General features: G+C 38.4%; 1 protein-coding gene across 6 annotated transcripts in view; it reads left to right on the top strand.

The window, feature by feature from the left end:
* Positions 1-21,237, top strand: part of LIMCH1 (LIM and calponin homology domains 1) — a 341,447-nt gene that overhangs the window by 123,996 nt on the left and 196,214 nt on the right. For all 6 annotated transcript variants that reach the window (XM_033425525.2, XM_033425522.2, XM_004268318.3 and 3 more), the window contains exon 2: positions 19,063-19,133. In XM_033425525.2, the coding sequence (XP_033281416.2) occupies positions 19,063-19,133 (71 nt within the window). The remainder of the gene's footprint in view (positions 1-19,062; positions 19,134-21,237) is intronic.

Below are 21,237 nucleotides of genomic sequence, written 5' to 3'. Positions count from 1 at the left end.
GAGTCCACAGGAAGTCATGCTTGGACTATCTCTTTAGAAATGGGGAATTAGTGGGAAATGGGGAGAACGATTGCCAAAGAACCTTTCCCTTGCCCCGTCTTCTGGGATATCTCTGTTGTTTCAGGTTCAAGTACAACCCATAGTTCTGACATACAGGTCCTTTATCATGTGGGCTATGCCTACGGTGGTACCTTCTCTCCTACCACTCTCCCCTCCCCATCTGCCTCTCCCTGTTCTCACCCTTAGGACTTTTCCTCTTTGCTCAAATAAACCTTTGTCTATGTCTTTGTGTTTGCCTGGGTTGCACTACTTCATCTCCTTCCTTTGAGGAATCCTTTCTTTTCCTTCAGGACCAACTCAAATGTCAGCCCCTCAAAGGCTTTCCTTGACTATCTCAGGCAGAGAGAGTTCATTTCTTTGCTCAGATGCTGCACAGAATCATGTGTCTGTAGGAATGTGAACTCTGCAGTCTTACTACCTGAGGTTAAATCTTGGCTCCGCTATTTACTAGTTTTGTGTCCTTGAGCAAGGACTTAACCTCTCTGCGTCTAGGTTTCTTTGACTTTAAAATGGAAATAATAATAATCAGACCCACCGCATGGGGCTGTTATGAGGATTAAATAAATTCAAATGTGGCAAACATTTAGAACAGAGAAAGCATAAGGAAATTGCTCTATGAATGTGCACTATTCAGCTATCTCTTTAGTTGTGCAGTTTGTGTTGATTGCTTGCTCTGTGCTCTTGCCCATAATTCTCTTCCAACACCAACTACTGTTTTGTAATGTTTTATGTTTCCCTCTGGCTCGTGGGTTCTTACTGAGTAGGGTCCAGATCTTGTTATTTTGATCTCACTCACACCTCTTATACTGCCTGGACAGAAGTAGGTATTTGGTAGATGATTATTGGTTGATTGCTAATTCTGACTTAGATGAGTATGACTTGAGATGGTTTGCAAAGGGTTTCCATAGAATTTTTTTAAATTTAATTTAATTTATTTTTTTATACAGCAGGTCCTTATTAGTCATTAACTTTATACACATCAGTGTATACATGTCAATCCCAATAGCCCAATTCATCACACCACCCACCCAACACCCCCCCACCCCCGCCACTGCTTTCCCCCCTTGGTGCGCGTACGTTTGTTCTCTACATCTGTGTCTCAATTTCTGCCCTGCAAACCGGTTCATCTGTACCATTTTCTAGGTTCCACATATATGCGTTAATATACGATATTTGTTTTTCTCTTTCTGACTTACTTCACTCTGTATGACAGTCTCTAGATCCATTCACGTCTCAACAAATGACCCAGTTTCGTTCCTTTTTATGGCTGAGTAATATTCCATTCTATATATGTACCACATCTTCTTTATCCATTTGTCTGTCGATGGGCATTTAGGTTGCTTCCATGACCTGGCTATTGTAAATAGTGCTGCAATGAACATTGACATGCATGTGTCTTTTTGAATTATGGTTTTCTCTGGGTATATGCCCAGTAGTGGGATTGCCGGATCATAAGGTAATTCTGTTTTTAGTTTTTAAAAGAACCTCCATACTGATCTCCATAGTGGCTGTATCAACTTACATTCAACCAACAGTGCAAGAGGGTTCCCTTTTCTCCACACCCTCTCCAGCATTTGTTGTTTGCAGATTTTCTGATGATGCCCATTCTAACTGGTGTGAGGTGATACCTCATTGTAGTTTTGATTTGCATTTCTCTAATAATTAGTGATGTTGAACACCTTTTCATGTGCTTCTTGGCCATCTGTATGTCTTCTTTGGAGAAATGTCTATTTAGGTCTTCTGCCCATTTTTGGATTGGGTTGTTTGTTTTTTTAATATTGAGCTGCATGAGCTATTTATATATTTTGGAGATTAATCCTTTGTCCATTGATTTGTTTGCAAATATTTTCTCCCATTCTGAGGGTTGTCTTTTCATCTTGTTTATGGTTTCCATTGCTGTGCAAAAGCTTTGAAGTTTCATTAGGTCCCATTTGTTTATTTTTCTTTTTATTTCCATTTCTCTAGGAGGTGGATCAAAAAAGACCTTGCTGTGATTTATGTCAAAGTGTGTTCTTCTTATGTTTTCCTCTAAGAGTTTTATAGTGTCCGGTCTTACATTTAGGTCTCTAATCCATTTTGAGTTTATTTTTGTGTATGGTGTTAGGGAGTGTTCTAATTTCATTCTTTTACATGTATCTGTCCAGTTTTCCCAGCACCACTTACTGAAGAGACTGTCTTTTCTCCATTGTATATCCTGGCAGCCTTTGTCATAGATTAGTTGACCATAGGTGCATGGGTTTATCTCTGGGCTTTCTATCTTGTTCCATTGATCTATGTTTCTGGTTTTGTGCCAGTACCATATTGTCTTGATTACTGTAGCTTTGTAGTATAGTCTGAAGTCAGGGAGTCTGATTCCTCCAGCTCTGTTTTTTTTCCTCAAGACTGCTTTGGCTATTCGGGGTCTTTTGCGTCTCCATACAAATTTTAAGATTTTTGTTCCAGTTCTGTAAAAAATGTCATTGATAGTTTGATAGGGATTGCATTGAATCTGTAGATTGCTTTGGGTAGTATAGTCATTTTCACAACATTGATTCTTCCAATCCAAGAGCATTGTATATCTCTCCATCTGTTGGTATCATCTTTAATTTCTTTCATCAGTGTCTTATAGTTTTCTGCATACAGGTCTTTTGTCTCCCTAGGTAGGTTTATTCCTAGGTATTTTATTCTTTTTGTTTCAGTGGTAAATGGGAGTGTTTCCTTAATTTCTCTTTCAGATTTTTCATCATTAGTGTATAGGAATGTAAGAGATTTCTGTGCATTAATTTTGTATCCTGCTACTTTACCAAATTCATTGATTAGCTCTAGTAGTTTTCTGGTGGCATCTTTAGGATTCTCTATGTATAGTATCATGTCATCTGCAAACAGTGACAGTTTTACTTCTTCTTTTCCAATTTGGATTCCTTTTATTTCTTTTTCTTCTCTGACTGCCATGGCTAGGACTTCAAAAACTGTTGAATAATAGTGGTGAGAGTGGACATTCTTGTCCTGTTGCTGATCTTAGAGGAAACACTTTCAGTTTTTCACCATTGATAATGATGTTTGCCTTGGGTTTGTCGTATATGACCTTTATTATGTTGAGTAGGTTCCCTCTATGCCCACTTTCTGGAGAGTTTTTATCATAAATGGGTGTTGAATTTTGTCAAAAGCTTTTTCTGCATTTATTGACATGATCATATGGTTTTTATTCTTCAGTTTGTTAATATGGTTTATCACATTGATTAATTTACATATGTTAAAGAATCCTTGCATCCCTGGGATAAATCCCACTTGATCATGGTGTATGATCCTTTTAATGTATTGGATTCTGTTTGCTAGTATTTTGATGAGGATTTTTGCATCTACATTCGTCAGTGATATTGGTCTGTAATTTTCTTTTTTTGTAATATCTTTGTCTGGTTTTGGTATCAGGGTGATGGTGGCCTCACAGAATGAGTTTGGGAGTGTTCTTTCCTCCGCAATTTTTTGGAAGAGTTTGAGAAAGATGGGTGTTAGCTCTTCTCTAAGTGTTTGATAGAATTCACCTGTGAAGCCATCTGGTCCTGGACTTTTGTTTGTTGGAAGATTTTTAATCCCAGTTCCAATTTCATTACTTGTGATTGGTCTGTTCATATTTTCTATTTCTTCCATGTTCAGTCTTGGAAGGTTATACCTTTCTAAGGATTTGTCCATTTCTCCCAGGTTGTCCATCTTATTGGCATAGAGTTGCTTGTAGTAGTCTCTTAGGATGCTTTGTATTTCTGCAGTGTCTGTTGTAACTTCTCCTTTTTCATTTCTAATTTTATTGATTTGAGTCCTCTCCCTCTTTTTCTTGATGAGTCTGGCTAATGGTTTATCAACTTCGCTTATCTTCTCAAAGAACCAGCTTTTAGTTTTATTGATCTTTGCTATTGTTATCTTTGTTTCTCTTTCGTTTATTTCTCCTCTGATCTTCATGATTTCTTTCCTTCTGCTAACTTTGGGTTTTGTTTGTTCTTCTTTCTCTAGTTCCTTTAGGTGTAAGGTTAGATTGTTTATTTGAGATTTTTCTTGTTTCTTGAGGTAGGCTTGTATAGCTATTAACTTCCCTCTTAGAACTGCTTTTGCTGCATCCCATAGGTTTTGGATCGTCGTGTTTTCATTGTCATTTGTCTCTAGGTATTTTTTGATTTCCTCTTAGATTTCTTCAGTGATCGCTTGGTTATTTAGTAATGTATTGTTTAGCCTCCATGTGTTTGTGGTTTTTACGTTTTTTTCCCCTGTAATTCATCTCTAATTTCATAGCATTGTGGTCAGAAAAGATGCTTGATATGATTTCAATTTTCTTAAATTTACTGTGGCTTTATTTGTGACCCAAGATGTGATCTATCCTGGAGAATGTTCCATGTGCACTTGAGAAGAAAGTGTAATCTGCTGTTTCTGGATGGAATTTCCTATAAATATCAATTAAATCTATCTGGTCTATTGTGTCATTTAAAGCTTCTGTTTCCTTATTTATTTTCACTTTGGCTGATCTGTCCATTGGTGTAAGTGAGGTGTTGAAGTCCCCCACTATTATTGTGTTAGTGTCGATTTCCTCTTTTATAGCTGTTAGCAGTTGCCTTATGTATTGAGGTGCTCCTATGTTGGGTGCATATATATTTACAATTGTTATATCTTCTTCTTGGATTGATCCCTTGATCATGATGTAGTGTCCTTCCTTGCCTCTTGTAACATTCTTTATTTTAAAGTCTATTTTATCTGATAGGAGTATTGCTACTCCAGCTTTCTTTTGATTTCCATTTGCATGGAATATCTTTTTCCATCCTCTCACTTTCAGTCTGTATGTGTCCCTAGGTCTGAAGTGGGTCTCTTGTAGACAGCATATATATGGGTCTTGTTTCTGTATCCATTCAGCAAGCCTGTGTGTTTTGGTTGGAGCATTTAATCCATTCACGTTTAAGATAATTATTGATATGTATGTTCCTATTACCATTTTCTTAATTGTTTTGGGTTTGTTTTTGTAGGTCCTTTTCTTCTCTTGTGTTTCCCACTTAGAGAAGTTCCTTTAGCATTTGTTGTAGAGCTGGTTTGGTGGTGCTGAATTCTCTTAGCTTTTGCTTGTCTGTAAAGCTTTTGATTTCTCCATTGAATCTGAATGAGATCCTTGCTGGGTAGAGTAATCTTGGCTCTAGGTTCTTCCCTTTCATCACTTTAAGTATATCATGCCACTCCCTTCTGGCTTGTAGAGTTTCTGCTGAGAAATCAGCTGTTAACTTTATGGGAGTTCCCTTGTATGTTATTTGTCATTTTCCCCTTGCTGCTTTCAATAATTTTTCTTTGTCTTTAATTTTTGCCAGTTTGATTACTATGTGTCTCGGCGTGTTTCTCCTTGGGTGTATCCTGTATGGGACTCGCTGTGCTTCCTGGACTTGGGTGGCTATTTCCTTTCCCATGTTAGGGAAGTTTTCGACTGTAATCTCTTCAAAGATTTTCTTGGGTCCTTTCTCTCTCTCTTCTCCTTCTGGGACACCTGTAATGCGAATGTTGTTGCGTTTAATGTTGTCCCAGAGGTCTCTTAGGCTGTCTTCATTTCTTTTCATTCTTTTTTTTTTATTCTGTTCCGCAGCAGTGAATTCCACCATTCTGTCTTCCGGGTCACTTATCCCTTCTTCTGCCTCAGTTATTCTGCTATTGATTCCTTCTAGTATAGTTTTCATTTTAGTTAGTGTATTGTTCATCTCTGTTTGTTTGTTCTTTAATTCTTCTAGGTCTTTGTTAAACATTTCTTGCATCTTCTCCATCTTTGCCTCCATTCTTTTTCCGAGGTCCTGGATCATCTTCACTATCATTATTCTGAATTCTTTTTCTGAAGGTTGCCTATCTCCACTTCATTTAGTTGTTTTACTGGGGTTTTATCTTGTTCCTTCATCTGGTACCTAGCCCTCTACCTTTTCATCTTGTCTGTCTTTCTGTGAATGTGGTTTTTGTTTCACAGGCTGCAGGATTGTAGTTCTTCTTGCTTCTGCTGTCTGCCCTCTGGTGTATTTGTTTTTTTAAACTATTATCCTTTATGCCTGCACAGTCCAAAGCCCATCTCTGGACCCAGGTTGGCGTTGTAACAGCCTGTGCTGCCAATGGATTGGATCCTGTGGCTAATGAGCTGGCAGAAAACCGAGAACACAGCTTTCTGGGCCAGTTGGGAAGTTTTGAATGCTGGGAAGTCCAAGATGAAGATGCTAGCTGATTGGTCTCTAGTGAGAGCACCCTTCCTAGCTTGCAGACAGCTGCCTCCTTGCTGTGTTCTTCTCCACAGAATTTTGATTTGATTTTTCTAGCAGCCCTATTAAGGAGACAGCAATAGCAGTGGATTTATTTGTCAATAAATGTGAAAAATAAGAGCAATTCTCTTCTGCTTTATTTTACAATTTAGATTTAAAAAGAAATACTCTTTCTGTTAAATAAGTCAAATATTATCAGAAGAGAAGTGAGCATAATGAACTACAAATAATTTTCTCTGGTGAATTAAAGAGGTGTGATTTTCATTGACTGTTGGTAGGAGGAAATCAAACCTTCTGAAAAGTGTACCTGTTTTTGTACAACAATTTAGGGAAAATGTCCATGTCTTTCAAAGTTTAAGTCAAAATATAGTAAATTTTGTATTTTTTCTATTTCTTGAATGCAGGGACCATTATTTTGCTAGCCAATAGAATTGCTTCTTAAGATCATTATAATAGGATTTCCAACATTTATTTTTTTATTTTTTAAAATTATAACTTAAAAAAATTTTACTTATTTATTTATTTATTTTGGCTGTGCCGGGTCTTAGTTGTGGCATGCAGGATCTTCGTTGTGGCATGTGGGATCTTTCGTTGTGGCATGCAGACTTCCTAGTTGCGGCCTGCATGTGTGATCTAATCTCCTAACCAGGGATTGAACCCAGGACCCCTCTATTGGGAGCACAGAGTCCTACCCACTGGACCACCAGGGAAGTTCCTCCAACATTTATTTAAAATCCCTTTGGACCTGCAGTTTATTAGTAGACTGTAGTTTGTCCACCAGATTGTTTTCAAGAAACAACTGAAGATAAATGAAAATATTTCTGAAATGCAATTTGTATAAATGGTAATGATCAGGCTGAAAGACTGATTCTTGGCAGTCTTTGTTCATGGCACCTACTTAGTAACGATGGTAATAAAGTAATTAACAAAATGAGGCATTAAGACATACAGTGTCAGTGTGTTACATTATAAACACATTGTAAAAACGTTACCATAAAATTGTGTGGTTTTCTTTATTAGACTGTTTTTTTAAAAAGTTCTCCATATTTCAGTTATCTGAGTGTTCTAGAGCAGTGCCATTGACATGGACAAACTCAGAGACATAATTACCTTTTAGTTCTATGGGAAGGAAATCGAGTCCAGATGAGCTTATTACTCAGTAATTACTTGCATAAAATAGTGTGATGACACATCATGATGTCCTCTTGCTTCTGCTTTTGGTTTGATTGCTAAGGTAGAAGGAAGCTTTTCCTTTAAAACCATCGAGGTTTTGGTAAATTACCTATTTATAGACTATTTTAATCTTACACAGTATGTTCTGCCAATAAATATTTTGGTTAGTAATGAAAGTGAATTAATCCTAAACCATAAAGTAGGAAAAAAACTCTGACATTGGACTCTTCTGAAAGGCGTATAGGGCATAGTCGGTGACATAATTGCCACCATAAGTACTTCTGAGGATCACCGTGAATGGGGGAGATGTATGCAAGTTCGTTATGTCTACCCTTAAAATCATGGTGGTGCCCAATAGTTTTGTCCATACTCCCCTCGTAGGGTTTTTTTTCCTTGTTTGTTTTTATGTTGAATACCTTCAGAGAACTGTAAAAACTTTGGCTTTTACTGTGAGTGAGATGGGGGAGTATTGGGGTGGGTTTGAGTGGAGTACTTGACAGGATTACCCTGGCTGCTGGGTTGAGAATAGATGGAAGGAGGCAAGGGTGGAAGCAGTGAGCCAGTTAGGAGACTCCTATCTAAGGTGTAAGATGATGATGGCTCGGAGGAAGGTGGTAGAGTGGAGGCCACGAGAAGTGGTTGGATTCTGGCTAAATTCTGAAGGGCGAATCAACAGGATTTGTTGGTGGATGTGACTGGGTATGAAAGAGTGGGGTCAAGTCTAACTAAGCTGAACAACTGCAAGGGTAGAGTTGCTAGGACTAGCTGGTCGGATGGGTGAGGACCAGCAAGGTATGCAGAGCAGGATTTGGGGGAGTGATAAAGCGCTCTTGACACTTCATGCTGCTCTTCCCCTGTTAGCCCCTGAATGCTTCTGAACCTGGGCTCTCTCCCCACCCACCCCACATCCCAGATCTCCATCACAGATCCTCTTTAAGGCTCTATTAATCTTTCCATCCTATTCTGTGTCCTTGGAGAGTGATCACGAGCTGATGGCTTGGTCAGTGCCTTGTCTGGAAGGTTACTGAGAGTCCTCCATCAGTTGGGGCCCAGGTGGGAAGGTTAGTGAAGAGCTTGGCAGTCACTTTTCATTTCCCCTGCTCATGGTCTGTTGGTAATGGCGGTTAATTCTTGGCCGCTGGGTTTTTTTTGTCTTTATAGTAATGGCTTATGCTGTTACGAATCTTTATAGTTAAACTATACAACGTGTGACACTGTAAATACATCATAAAGATGTTGCTAAGAGGGGTCATTGAGACAAGTCATCCAAATTCCTGATTCTAACGGAGGGTCCAACCTTTCTGAGACTGAACTGCTGGCTTAGTTTAGTATGCGAGGTCAGGGCTTTGTAAAATTTACTTTGCATATGAATCACATGGGCTTTTTTTAAATGCTTGTTCTGATTAAGCAGATCTTGGAGAAGGTGGGAGGACTGAGTCTGTATATCTAACGTTAATTCCAGGTGAAGATGCTGCTGCGGCTGCTGCTGGTGCTGGTCTAAGGACCAGACTGTTCAGTGGCTCAGTCCTTGTCGAATTTCTGGAGTCTATTCAGCTGTTGACCCTCCTAACAAAGGGCCAGGTGCCTCTACACTAAGTAACCTGGGCTTGGAACAACAGATGGCATTTGGATCAGTGGAGAGCCGTGTGAAAGCTATGCTGGGACCTGATGGACACAGAAGAGCGGGGAAGGAGGCAGATGAGGAGGAACAAAGGTGGAAATGAGCACCCTCCTCCAAATGCATGGTGCCTGCTCCCACCTCCACAATTAGGAGTCTAGGAAACTGAATTTAATCAGACTACATCTTGATTAGCAGGCTGACTTTGGACTATTAAATCGAATCTACTTGAAATTTTTTAGTGGCCATGCATCACATGCAAGATAATTTTAAATAGTACATGGGAATTTTAGGTGGTTCATGGGCCACCAATATTATCTTATAATCTTAATAGTTCTGTTACCTTCTATTTATGGTAGGAGCTTAGATATCTGCTTTCCTCCCATCTGTGAGTTTTCTGCATGCAGTGGCCATGTCTCATTTGTGTTTCTATCTCAGCCCTGCTTATCATCTTCGCCCAGTAAATGGAGAGGGGCCTGGCTTAACTTAGCCAGAAATTCTGTAATAAATGTAGCTAAACGAGCTTGGGTTCTCAATGTTAGCACCATCTGCACTAGAATATAATACTTTTAACAAAAATGTAAAGACCTGAAAAAAATGTTTTAAAAGCTTTCTAATCACTTCTCACTGAATGGAGGTTAGTTTTATAGAGAATATTAGTAACGTTTTGAGAATATAAATCAGGACTGATAAATTCATGAAAGAAAATGCTATGCTGTTCTAAGTCTGTGGTGAAAACTTTAGCTTTATGAAGACTTTCTTTAATTCCTTTCTCAATATTTTATTTTGCGGAAAAAGCTAGATATTTGCAAACTGTAAGGAACTACGTTTTATCTATTTTCTCACCTTTCCTCAGGTAAGAATGAGAGGATATTAACAAAGGAATTTTTTGGAGGTGGTATATTGTATTGGCTTGTGGATTGCCTTTCTAGTGGGAGTGGTAATGAGGATGTCTTATAATAGAACTTGAACTCTGATTTACAAGGAAGAGTTGGGACTGCTTAGTTTCCTTGGGCTGCTCTTAAAAAAAAAAAAAGAAAAATGAAAAACCTTGTTTGGTTTTTCTGATGGTTAAAGTAATATGTATTAACTGGAGAAAGTTTTAGGAAAAGAGGGAAACTTTAAAAGAAGAAAGTAAAGATCACATCTGATTCCCACCATGGTGTTGACATATTTCCCCTGTGTGTATGTCTGTGTCTGTGTGTATATGTGTGTTATCTGTTTTATAATGTCTTTCATTTTAGAATCACGGTAATGCTGCCCTAATAAAATGAACTGGGAAGTATTCTTTTCTCTTCAACTGTCTGGAAGAGTTTGTGTAGATTTGCATTACTTCTTTCTTAAATATTTGCTGTAATTCACCAGGTAAGCCTTCTGGGCCTGGCGTTTTCTTTTGGGAAGGTTATCTATTTCTTTGTTGAGTGAACTATGGACGCTTGTGTCAAAAATTTTATTCAATTCATCTAAGTTGGTGAACTTATTGTCACAGATTTATTTATATTTCTTTGTTATCCTTTTAATGTATGTAGAATCTGTAATGATAGCATGTCATTCCTTGTATTGGTAATTTGTGTCTTTCTTTTTTGGCTAAAAACCAAAGGTTATCAAATTTATTAGCTAAAGGTTTATCAATTTTGTTGATCTCAAATAAAGAGTTTTTTAACATCGTTATTAGAGTATAAATGCTTTACAATGTTGTATTACTTTCTGCTGTATAACAAAGTGAAACAGCTATATGTATATATATATATCCCCATATCCCCTCCCTCTTGTGTCTCCCTCCCACCCTCCCTATCCCACCCCTCTAGGTGGTCACAAAGCACCGAGCTGATCTCCCTGTGCTATGTGGCTGCTTCCCACTAGCTATCTATTTTACATTTGGTAGTGTATATATGTCAATGCTACTCTCTCATTTTGTCTTAGTTTACCCATCTCCCTCCCCGTGTCCTCAAGTCCATTCTCTACATCTGCATCTTTATTCCTGTCCTGCCCCTAGGTTCTTCAGAACAATTTTTTTTTTAGATCCATATATACATGTTAGCATATGGTATTTGTCTTTCTCTTTCTGACTTACTTCACTCTGTCTGACAGACTCTAGGTCCATCCACCTCACTACAAATAACTCAATTTCGCTTCTTTTTATGGCTGAGTGATATACCATGTATATATGTGCCACATCTTCTTTATCCGTTTATCAGTAGATTGACACTTAGGTTGCTTCCATGTCCTGGCTATTGTAAATAGTGCTGCAGTGAACATTGTGGTACATGACGTTTTTGAATTATGGTTTTCTCAGGGAATATGCTCAGTAGTGGGATTGCTGGGTCATATGGTATTTCTATTTCTAGTTTTTTAAGGAACCTCCATACTGTTCTCCATAGTGGCTGTACCAATTCACATTCCCACCAACAGTGCAAGAGGGTTCCCTTTTCTCCACACCCTCTCCAACATTTATTGTTGGTAGATATTTTGATGATGGCCATTCTGACTGGTGTGAGGTGATACCTCATTGTACTTTTGATTTGCATTTCCCTACTGATTAGTGATGTTGAGCATCCTTTCATGTATTTGCCAGCAATCTGTGTATCTTCTCTGGAGAAATGTCTGTTTAGATCTCCTGCCCATTTTTGGATTGGGTTGTTTGTTTTTGTGATATTGAGCTGCATGAGCTGCTTATATATCTTGGAGATTAATCCTTTGTCAATTGCTTTGTTTGCAAATATTTTCTCCTTTCTGAGGGTTGTCTTTTCATCTTGTTTATGTTTTCCTTTGCTGTGCAAAAGCTTTGAAGTTTCATTATGTCCCATTTGTTAATTTTTGTTTTTATTTCCACTTCTCTAGGAGGTTGGTCAAAAAGGATCTTGCTGTGATTTATGTCATAGAGTGTTCTGCCTATCTTTTCCTCCAAGAGTTTTATAGTGTCTGGCCTTACATTTAGGTCTTTTATCCATTTGGAGTTTATTTTTGTGTATGGTGTTAGGAAGTGTTCTAATTTTATACTTTCACATGTAGCTGTCCAGTTTTCCCAGCACCACTTATTGAAGAGACTGTCTTTTCTCCAGTGTATATTACTGCCTCCTTTATGAAAGATAAGGTGACCATATGTGCATGGGTTATCTCTGGGCTTTCTATCCTGTTCCATTGATCTATATTTCTGTTTTTGTGCCACTACCATACTGTCTTGATTACTGTAGCTTTGTAGTATAGTCTGAAGTCAGGGAGCCTGATTCCTCCAGCTCCGTTTTTCTTTCTCAACATTGCTTTGGCTATTTGGGGTCTTTTGTGTTTCCATACAAATTGTGAAATTTTTTGTTCTAGTTCTATGAAAAATGCCACTGGTAGTTTGATAGGGATTACATTGAATCTGTAGATTGCTTTGGGTAGTATAGTTATTTTCACAATGTTGATTCTTCCAATCCAAGAACATGGTATACCTCTCCATCTGTTTGTATCATCTTTAATTTCTATTTCATCAGTGTCTTATAGTTTTCTGCATACAGGTCTTTTGTCTCCTTAGGTAGGCTTATTCCTAGGTATTTTACTCTTTTTGTTGCAGTGGTAAATGGGAGTGTTTCCTTAATTTCTCTTTCAGATTTTTTATCGTTAGTGTATAGGAATGTAAGAGATTTCTGTGCATTAATTTTGTATCCTGCTACTTTACCAAATTCATTGATTAGCTCTAGTAGTTTTCTGGTAGCATCTTTAGGATTCTCTATGTATAGTATCATGTCATCTGCAAACAGTGACAGTTTTACTTCTTCTTTCCCAGTTTGTATTCCTTTTATTTTTTTTTTCTTCTCTGATTGCTGTGGCTAAAACTTCCAAAACTATGTTGAAAAATAGCGGTGACAGTGGACAACCTTGTCTTGTTCCTGATCTTAGTGGAAATAGTTTCAGTTTTTCACCACTGAGAATGATGTTGGCTGTGGGTTTGTCATATATGGCCTTTATTATGTTGAGGTAAGTTCCTTCTATGCCTACTTTCTGGAGGGTTTTTATCATAAATGGGTGTTGAATTTTGTCAAAAGCTTTTTCTGCATCTATTGAGATGATCATATGGTTTTTCTCCTTCAATTTGTTAATATGGCTTATCACATTGATTGATTTGCATATATTGAAGAATCCTTGCATGCCTGGATAAACCCCAGTTGATCATGGTGTATGATCCTTTTCATGTGCTGTTGGATTCTGTTTGCTAGTATTTTATTTATTTATTTATTTGTATATTTATTTTTGGCTGTGTTGGGTCTTCGTTTCTGTGCGAGGGATTTCTCTAGTTGCGGCGATCGGGGGCCACTCTTCATCGCGGTTCGCGGGCCTCTCACTGTTGCAGCCTCTCTTGTTGTGGAGCACAAGCTCCAGACATGCAGACTCAGTAGTTGTGGCTCACGGACCTAGTTGCTCCATGGCATATGGGATCTTTCCAGACCAGGACTCGAACCCGTGTCCCCTGCATTGGCAGGCAGATTTTCAACCACTGCGCCACCAGAGAAGCCCTGTTTGCTAGTATTTTGTTGAGGATTTTTGCATCTCTGTTCATCAATGATATTGGCCTGTAGTTTTCTTTTTTGGTGACATCTTTGTCTGCTTTTGGTATATGGTGGCCTCATAGAATGAGTTTAGGAGTGTTCCTCCCTCTGCTATACTTTGGAAGAGTTTGAGAAGGTTGGCGTTAGCTCTTCTCTACATATTTGATAGAATTCACCTGTGAAGCCATCTACTCCTGGGCTTTTGTTTGTTGGAAGATTTTTAATCACAGTTTCAATTTCAGTGCTTGTGATTGGTCTGCTTATATTTTCTATTTCTTCATGGTTCTGTCTTGGAAGGTTGTACTTTTCTAAGAATTTGTCCATTTCTTCCAGGTTGTCCATTTTATTGGCATATGGTTGCTCATAGTAATCTCTCATGATCCTTTGTATTTATTCACTGTCAGTTTTTACTTCTTTTTCATTTCTAATTCTGTTGATTTGTGTCTTCTCCCTCTTTTTCTTGAGGAGTCTCGCTAATGGTTTATCAATATTGTTTATCTTCTCAAAGAACCAGCTTTTAGTTTTCTTGATCTTTGCTATTGTTTCCTTCATTTATTTTTCATTTATTTCTGATCTGATCTTTATGATTTCTTTCCTTCTGCTACTTTTGGGTTCTTTTGTTCTTCTTTCTCTAATTGCTTTAAGTGTATGTTTCGGTTGTTTATTTGAGATTTTTCTTGTTTCTTTTTTTTTTTTGCGGTACGCGGGCCTCTCACTGTTGTGGCCTCTCCCATTGCGGAGCACAGGCTCCTGACGCACAGGCTCAGCGGCCATGGCTCACGGGCCTAGCCGCTCCGCGGCGTGCGGGATCTTCCCGGACCGGGGCATGAACCCGCATCCCCTGCATCGGAAGGCGGACTCTCAACCACTGCGCCACCAGGGAAGCCCTAGATTTTTCTTGTTTCTTGAGGTAGGATTGTATTGCTGTAAACTTCCCTTTTAGAACTGCTTTTGCTGCATCCCATAGGTTTTGGGTCATCGTGTTTTCATTGTCATTTGTCTCTAGGTATTTTTTTATTTCCTCTTTGTTTCTTCAGTGATCTCTCAGTTATTCAGTAACGTATTGTTTAGCCTCCATGTGTTTGTATTTTATACAGTATTTTTTTCCTGTAATTGAGATTTAGTCTCATAGCGTTGTGGTAGGAAAAGATACTTGATAAGATTTCAATTTTCTTAAATTTACCAAGGCTTGATTTGTGACCCGAGATACGATCTATCCTGGAGAATGGTCCATGAGCACTTCAGAAGAAAGTGTATTCTGTTGTTTTTGGATGGAATGTCCTATAAATATCAATTAAGTCCATCCTGTCTAATGTGTCATTTAAAGCTTATGTTTCCTTATTTATTTCCATTTTGGATGATATGTCCATTGGTGAAAGTGGGGTGTTAAAGTCCCCTACTATGACTGTGTTACTGTTGATTTCCCCTTTTATGGCTGTTAGCATTTGCCTTATGTGTTGAGGTGCTCCTCTTTTGGGTGCATAAATATTCACAATTGCTATATCTTCTTCTTGGTTTGATCCCTTGATCATTATGTAGTGTCCTTCTTTGTCTCTTGTAACATTCTTTATTTTAAAGTCTATTTTATCTGATATGAGAATTGCTACTCCAGCTTTCTTTTGATTTCCATTTGCATGGATTCTCTTTTTCCATCCCCTCACTTTCAGTCTGTATGTGTCCCTAGGTCTTAAGTGGGTCTCTTGTAGATAGCATATATATGGGTCTTGTTTTTGTATCCATTCAGCCGGTCTGTGTCTTTTGATTGGAGCATTTAATCCATTTACATTTAAGGTAGTTATGGATATGTATGTTCCTATTACCATTTTCTTAATTGTTTTGGGTTTGTTATTGTAGGTCTTTTCCTTCTCTTGTGTTTCCTGCCTAGAGAAGTTCCTTTAGCATTTGTTGTAAAGCTGGTTTGGTGGTGCTGAATTCTCTTAGCTTTTGCTTGTCTGTAAAGGTTTTAATTTCTCTGTTGAATCTGAATGAGATACTTGCTGGGTAGAGTAGTCTTGGTTGTAGGTTTTTCCCTTTTGTCACTTTAAATATGTCCTGACACTCCCTTCTGGTTTGCAGAGTTTCTGCTGAAAGATCAGCTGTTAACCTTATGGGGATTCCCTTATATGTTATTTGTTGCTTTTCCCTTGCTGCTTTTAATGTTTTTTCTTTGTATTTAATTTTTGATAGTTTGATTAATATGTGTCTTGGCATGTTTGTCCTTGGATTTATCCTGTATGGGACTCTGTGCTTCCTGGACTTGATTGACTATTTCCTTTCCCATGTTAGGGAAGTTTTCAACTATAATATCTTCAAATATTTTCTCAGACCCTTTCTTTTTCTCTTCTTCTTCTGGGACCCCTATAATTCGAATGTTGGTGCATTTAATGTTGTCCCAGAGTTCTCTGAGACTGTCCTCAACTCTTTTCATTCTTTTTTCTTTATTCTCCTCTGCAGTAGTTATTTCCACTATTTTATCTTCCAGGTCACTTATCCATTCTTCTGCCTCAGTTATTCTGCTATTGATTCCTTCTACAGAATTTTAAATTTCATTTATTGTGTTGTTCATCATTGTTTATTTGCTGTTTAGTTCTTCTAGGTCCTTGTTAAACATTTCTTGTATTTTCTCCATTCTATTTCCAAGACTTGGATCGTATTTATATAATTACTCTGAATTCTTTTTCATGTAGACTGAGTATTTCCTTTTCATTTGTTTGGTCTGGTGGGTTTTTACCTTGCTCCTTCATCTGCTGCATTTCTCTGTCTTCTCATTTTGTTTAACTTACGGTGTTTGACGTCTCCTTTTTTGCAGGCTGCAGGTTTGTGGTTCCCATTGTTTTTGATGTCTACCCCCAGTGGGTGAGGTTAGTTCAGTGGCTTGTGAGGGCTTCCTGGTAGAGGGGACTGGTGCCTGTGTTCTGGTAGGTGGGGTGTGTCTAGTGGTGTGTTCGGGGGTGTCTGTGAACTTAGTATGATTTTAGGCAGCCTCTCTGCTAATGGATAGGGTTGTGTTCTTGCTAGTTTTTTGGCATAGGGTGTTCAGCACTGGAGCTTCCTGGCTGTTGGGTGGAGCTGGGTCTTAGCATTGAGATGGAGATTTCTGGGAGAGCTCTCACTGATTGATATTACTTGGGACCATGAGGTCTCTGGTGGTGCAATGTCCTGAACTCAGCTCTCTCATCTCACAGGCTCAGGCCTGACACCAGGCTGGAGCACCAAGACCCTGTCAGGCACACGGCTTACAGGAGTTTTCACATCCCCCTGTAGTCAGAGCCAGGAGCATTCCAGTTGGCTGGCATCTTCCCCCTGGGCCTCAGCGTCCGGGGTCTCTTGCTGACAACTCCACTCTTCCCAGGAACCAGAGGTCAGGTGGGCGCCTGTGGACTCAAGCAGAGCTTCTGGGGCTGGAAGGAAGATTCTACAGCCTTCACTATGAGATCTGTCCCAGGGGCTCCACAGAGACTCCAAGAAACCCTCCCCGGGTCCCCATCAGCTCCTCATCCCTCCAGCAAGGAGCCCTGGGATCCTCTTGACAACAACTATTAACCATGGCTGAGAACTGCAGCAGTTTCTGGTCCTAAATAGCTTTTGATTTTGTTGATTTTTTTTCTCTGTCAGTCTTTGGTTTTCTACTTGATTGATTTCAACTCCTATAAATTCTCCTTTTTTCTGATTAATTTGGGCTTAATGTTCTTAAGGTGGGAGCAGAAATCATTGATATGAGATCTTTTTTCTGATATATAGGTGTTTTGTGCCATATATTTCCCCCATATACTGTTTTAGCATCTTTCCATACATTTTTATATTGCCATATTCTTTCTCTACGAAATACATTCTAATTTCTTTTGATTTCTTCTTTGATCAATGGGTTGTTTAGAATTGTATTACTTGGGGTTAGGGATTTTTTTCAGACATTTCTGTTGTTAATCTCTAATTTAATTCCATTGTGGTTAGATAACTTTCTTTTTATGTACTAAATTCTTTTAAGCTTTTGGGGACTAGTTTTCTGACCCAGAAACTGGTCTATTTCAATAAATGTTCATTGTGAACTTAAGAATTATGTTCATTCTGTGGTTGTAGGGTGGAATATTCTAGAAATGTCAATTAAGTCAATTTGGTTGATAGTGTTATTCAAGCCTTCTTTATCCTTATTGATTTTCTATCTGCTTATTCTATCAGTTATCAAAGAGAGATATTAAATCTCTGACTCTAGTTGTGAATTTGTCTATTTCTTCTTGCAGATCTATCTGATTTGGCTTATGTATCTTGAAGCTTTTTTTAAAAAAACAAATTAGGTGTAAAAGTGTTAGAATTATTTTCCCGATGACCTAAACCCTTTGTTTTAAGATGACTTTCTCTGTCCCTGGTATTATTCTTTATTGTAGAAGTTAATACAACCACTTTAGCTTTCTTTTGATTAGTGTTAGCACGGTATATCTTATTCTATTCTATTTTTGCCTATTCGTATCTTTGTATTTAAAGTGCATTGCTTGTAGGCATCACATAGTTGGGTCTTGCTTTTTTAATCCAATCTGATGATCTCTTTAGTTTAATTGGAGATGTTTACACCATTTTTGTTTAATGCTCTGATGGACATGGTTAGGTTTAAGTCTATAATATTGCTATTTGCTTTCTGTTTATTCCATCTATTCTGTATTCCCTTTTACTTTTTTCTTTTTTATGGTTAGAGTATCTTTTTTATAATTCCATTTAATCTCCTTTCTTGGCTTATTAGCTATATTTAAAAATTTTGCTATTTTAGAGGTTGCTTTAGGATTTATAGCATGCATATTTACCTGGCATATTGTAGATGCTCAATAAATATTTACTGAAGGAAAAAATGAATGCCCTGGTGCCCAGACCAAAGGGCTGCTGAGAGCCAGAGGCATCAAGAAAGGCCATCAGTACTGTGTTTTTATCAGACACAGCACAGTTCATTCTTTGCCAGCTTTTATTTTCCTTTTTCACACCATGTTAGTATGGATATTGGCTTTTCTCCATCCAGTCTTGATGTTAGTCTCTCAAGGTCAGGGGGTCTGTGTCCTCCTCTCCTCTGCCCCCTTAATGTTTTAACAAATAGATACTTTACCCTTAGGTGGTGCTTTCTGCAGGCTTTTTTGAAAGTGTGGGTTGGACCCTCAGGATGAAAGAGGCTGTGGCCTTGACTTATCATGGCCAAACCCCAAAAGTAATATCCTTATCAGGAAGAACAGATATTTTTTAAGGTATTGGATAGGAAAAAAAACTTCAAAGAAATGGTCTAAATTTAAGATTAGCTGATCTAAGCAAAGCTACACATGGAAAGGAAATTCAGACCTAACAGATTTTTCCCATTCTTGGAGTGCCACCAGTTATTTCAAGTCTCTTGAAATATCTTGGAAAAAAATCACTGAGCTTCCTGATTAAAAAAGAAAAATTTATGCTCTGTTTTTCTTTTTTTCTTTTCCAGCAAGTAACTGGCAGAAGTTTTGGTGATAAAGATTTTCGGACAGGGTTAGAAAATGGAATCCTTCTCTGCGAGTAAGTATAGCCTATATTCAGTTGGTTTTATTCAAGAAAAATCATTAATGCTATTCAGTTTGTCTGAAAAACTTATAGTGTTTGTTTTGAATTTATTCACAGTTTGAATCTGAAATTCAAAAACAAATCACTTAGGTGGGTTAGGCAGTAAAGATAAGTAGCCTTGGGGCAGTAGGGAGTGGTGGGGACCTTGGCAATTTCAAATTAGTTAAAGAAGGAATATCTGGTAGCTGCTACTCAGTTCCAGCCAACTTTTACAATGTAGGAATTCAGGCCCAAGTAATTGGAAGGTTGTGGACCAAGTTGTGGTAAAAAAAAAGCAGCTTTTCTCCCCTTATTCCCTCCAAACAAAAACAGCTTGTGCCAAGTAAAAGCAGGGCTTTCTATTTACTGACAACATCTTGAAACATGCCAGGCAATCTTCCTCACTAGGCCTACTTCCCTGAGGTATTTTGAATATATTTAATTTGTGCTGTTGACAAAATAACTGCAGTGTTCAATTTTTGTGTTTTGAACCTGGGCTTTGTCATAGAGTGCTCCTGTGATGATGGATTCAAGAGCTTTCTGTGAAGTGCTTCCAGACACAAAATAAGCTAGAGCCTTAATACTTATAGAGCGATGGACATAAACTTCAAATCAAGATTTTGTATTTTGAATTCATTTGATAGGTTCTGTCATTTGGATAACTGATTTTTGTTTTATTGAGTTGAAATGTACATGCATGAAATGCACAGCTCCTAGATATACAACCCAGTGGATTTTGTAAACTGTGTACATTCATGTAACCTACACCCTGAGCAAAATATAGAGCACAAAGCTCTCTCATGTCCCTTCCCAGTCAATGTCAACCACCTATAGAAAAGCACTGTTCTGATTTCTATCACCATAGCATCTATTTTGCCTTATCCTGAACTTCATGTGAATGGAATCACATAGAATGCACTCTTATCTTGGGACTTGCAGAATATTGTTTGAGATCCACCGAAGTAGTTGAAAGAGCAGGGGTTTTGGAGCCTGAGCTATAGAGACTCAAATCCTTTCTTCACCCCTTAAATCATATAACCTCCTTGAGTCTCATTTGTTTCTCTTTAAAGGGGTAGTAAAAAGTTTACAACTCCTGCCTATTTCATAAGTTTTTCGTGAATTTCAAGAGGATAATGTGGATAAGGTGCTTTAAAAAATTACATTTGCTGTACAAATGTTGATTATTATGCAGCAATTTTCAACATAGTTCATGTCAGTGTTTATTTTTTCTGCTCTCCACTGCCTTTCTTTCTTCAAAGAGAAATTTACGTCCCCTGATTTCTTCCTTTTGTTTTTTTAAATAAATTTATTTATTTTTGGCTGCGTTAGGTCTTCGTTGCTGCACGCGGGCTTTCTCTAGTTGCAGCGAGCGGAGGCTACTCTTCGTTGTGGTGCACGGGTTTCTCGTTGCGGTGGCTTCTCTTGTTGCGGAGCACAGGCTCTAGGTGCGCGGGCTTCAGTAGTTGCGGTACGTGGGCTCAGTAGTCGTGGCTCACAGGTTCTAGAGAGCAGGCTCAGTAGTTGTGGCGCACAGGCTTAGTTGCTTTGCGGCATGTGGGATCTTCCCAGAAGATCCCCCTGCATTGGCAGGTGGATTCTTAACCACTGTGCCACCAGGGAAGCCTGTACACCCCCTGATTTCTGTTTCCATACCTTCTTTCCTGTGGAGTCTCTCCCCTCTTCTCATACTTTACTTTCCTCACCACCTCTTCTCCCTTTATTAAATCTAAATCAGAGCTCATCTCTTAGGTAAACCATAATTAGTTTAGCATCTCACGGAGACAAACTCAGACAGGCTCTAAATACTTCTCTTGTGTTCTAGCATCTGCTCCTCCAATGATTCTGGGCTTAGCCCTCTCCTGATGTTAACAGATGAGCCAGAATCTGATGTAATTCATGTGCATCATGCTCTCTTAAGTCTGTTGAAGTGGGTCTTTGGTACCAACTTTTGTTTTCCTAACATTAGCTCCAAAGATTCTTATAGGCGTCCACCTCTCCATCATATGAGTAAATCTGTTATAGAATAATATCGCTTGACTCCCTTTGGATTAGGTAGGCTTGTCTGAAGACAAGGCTTTGG

This window comes from Orcinus orca, chromosome 4 (genome assembly GCF_937001465.1).
Source record: "Orcinus orca chromosome 4, mOrcOrc1.1, whole genome shotgun sequence".
Lineage (NCBI taxonomy): Eukaryota > Metazoa > Chordata > Mammalia > Artiodactyla > Delphinidae > Orcinus > Orcinus orca.
The sequence above is the reverse complement of the archived record's forward strand: the minus strand, read 5'-3'. Positions and strand labels throughout refer to the sequence as shown.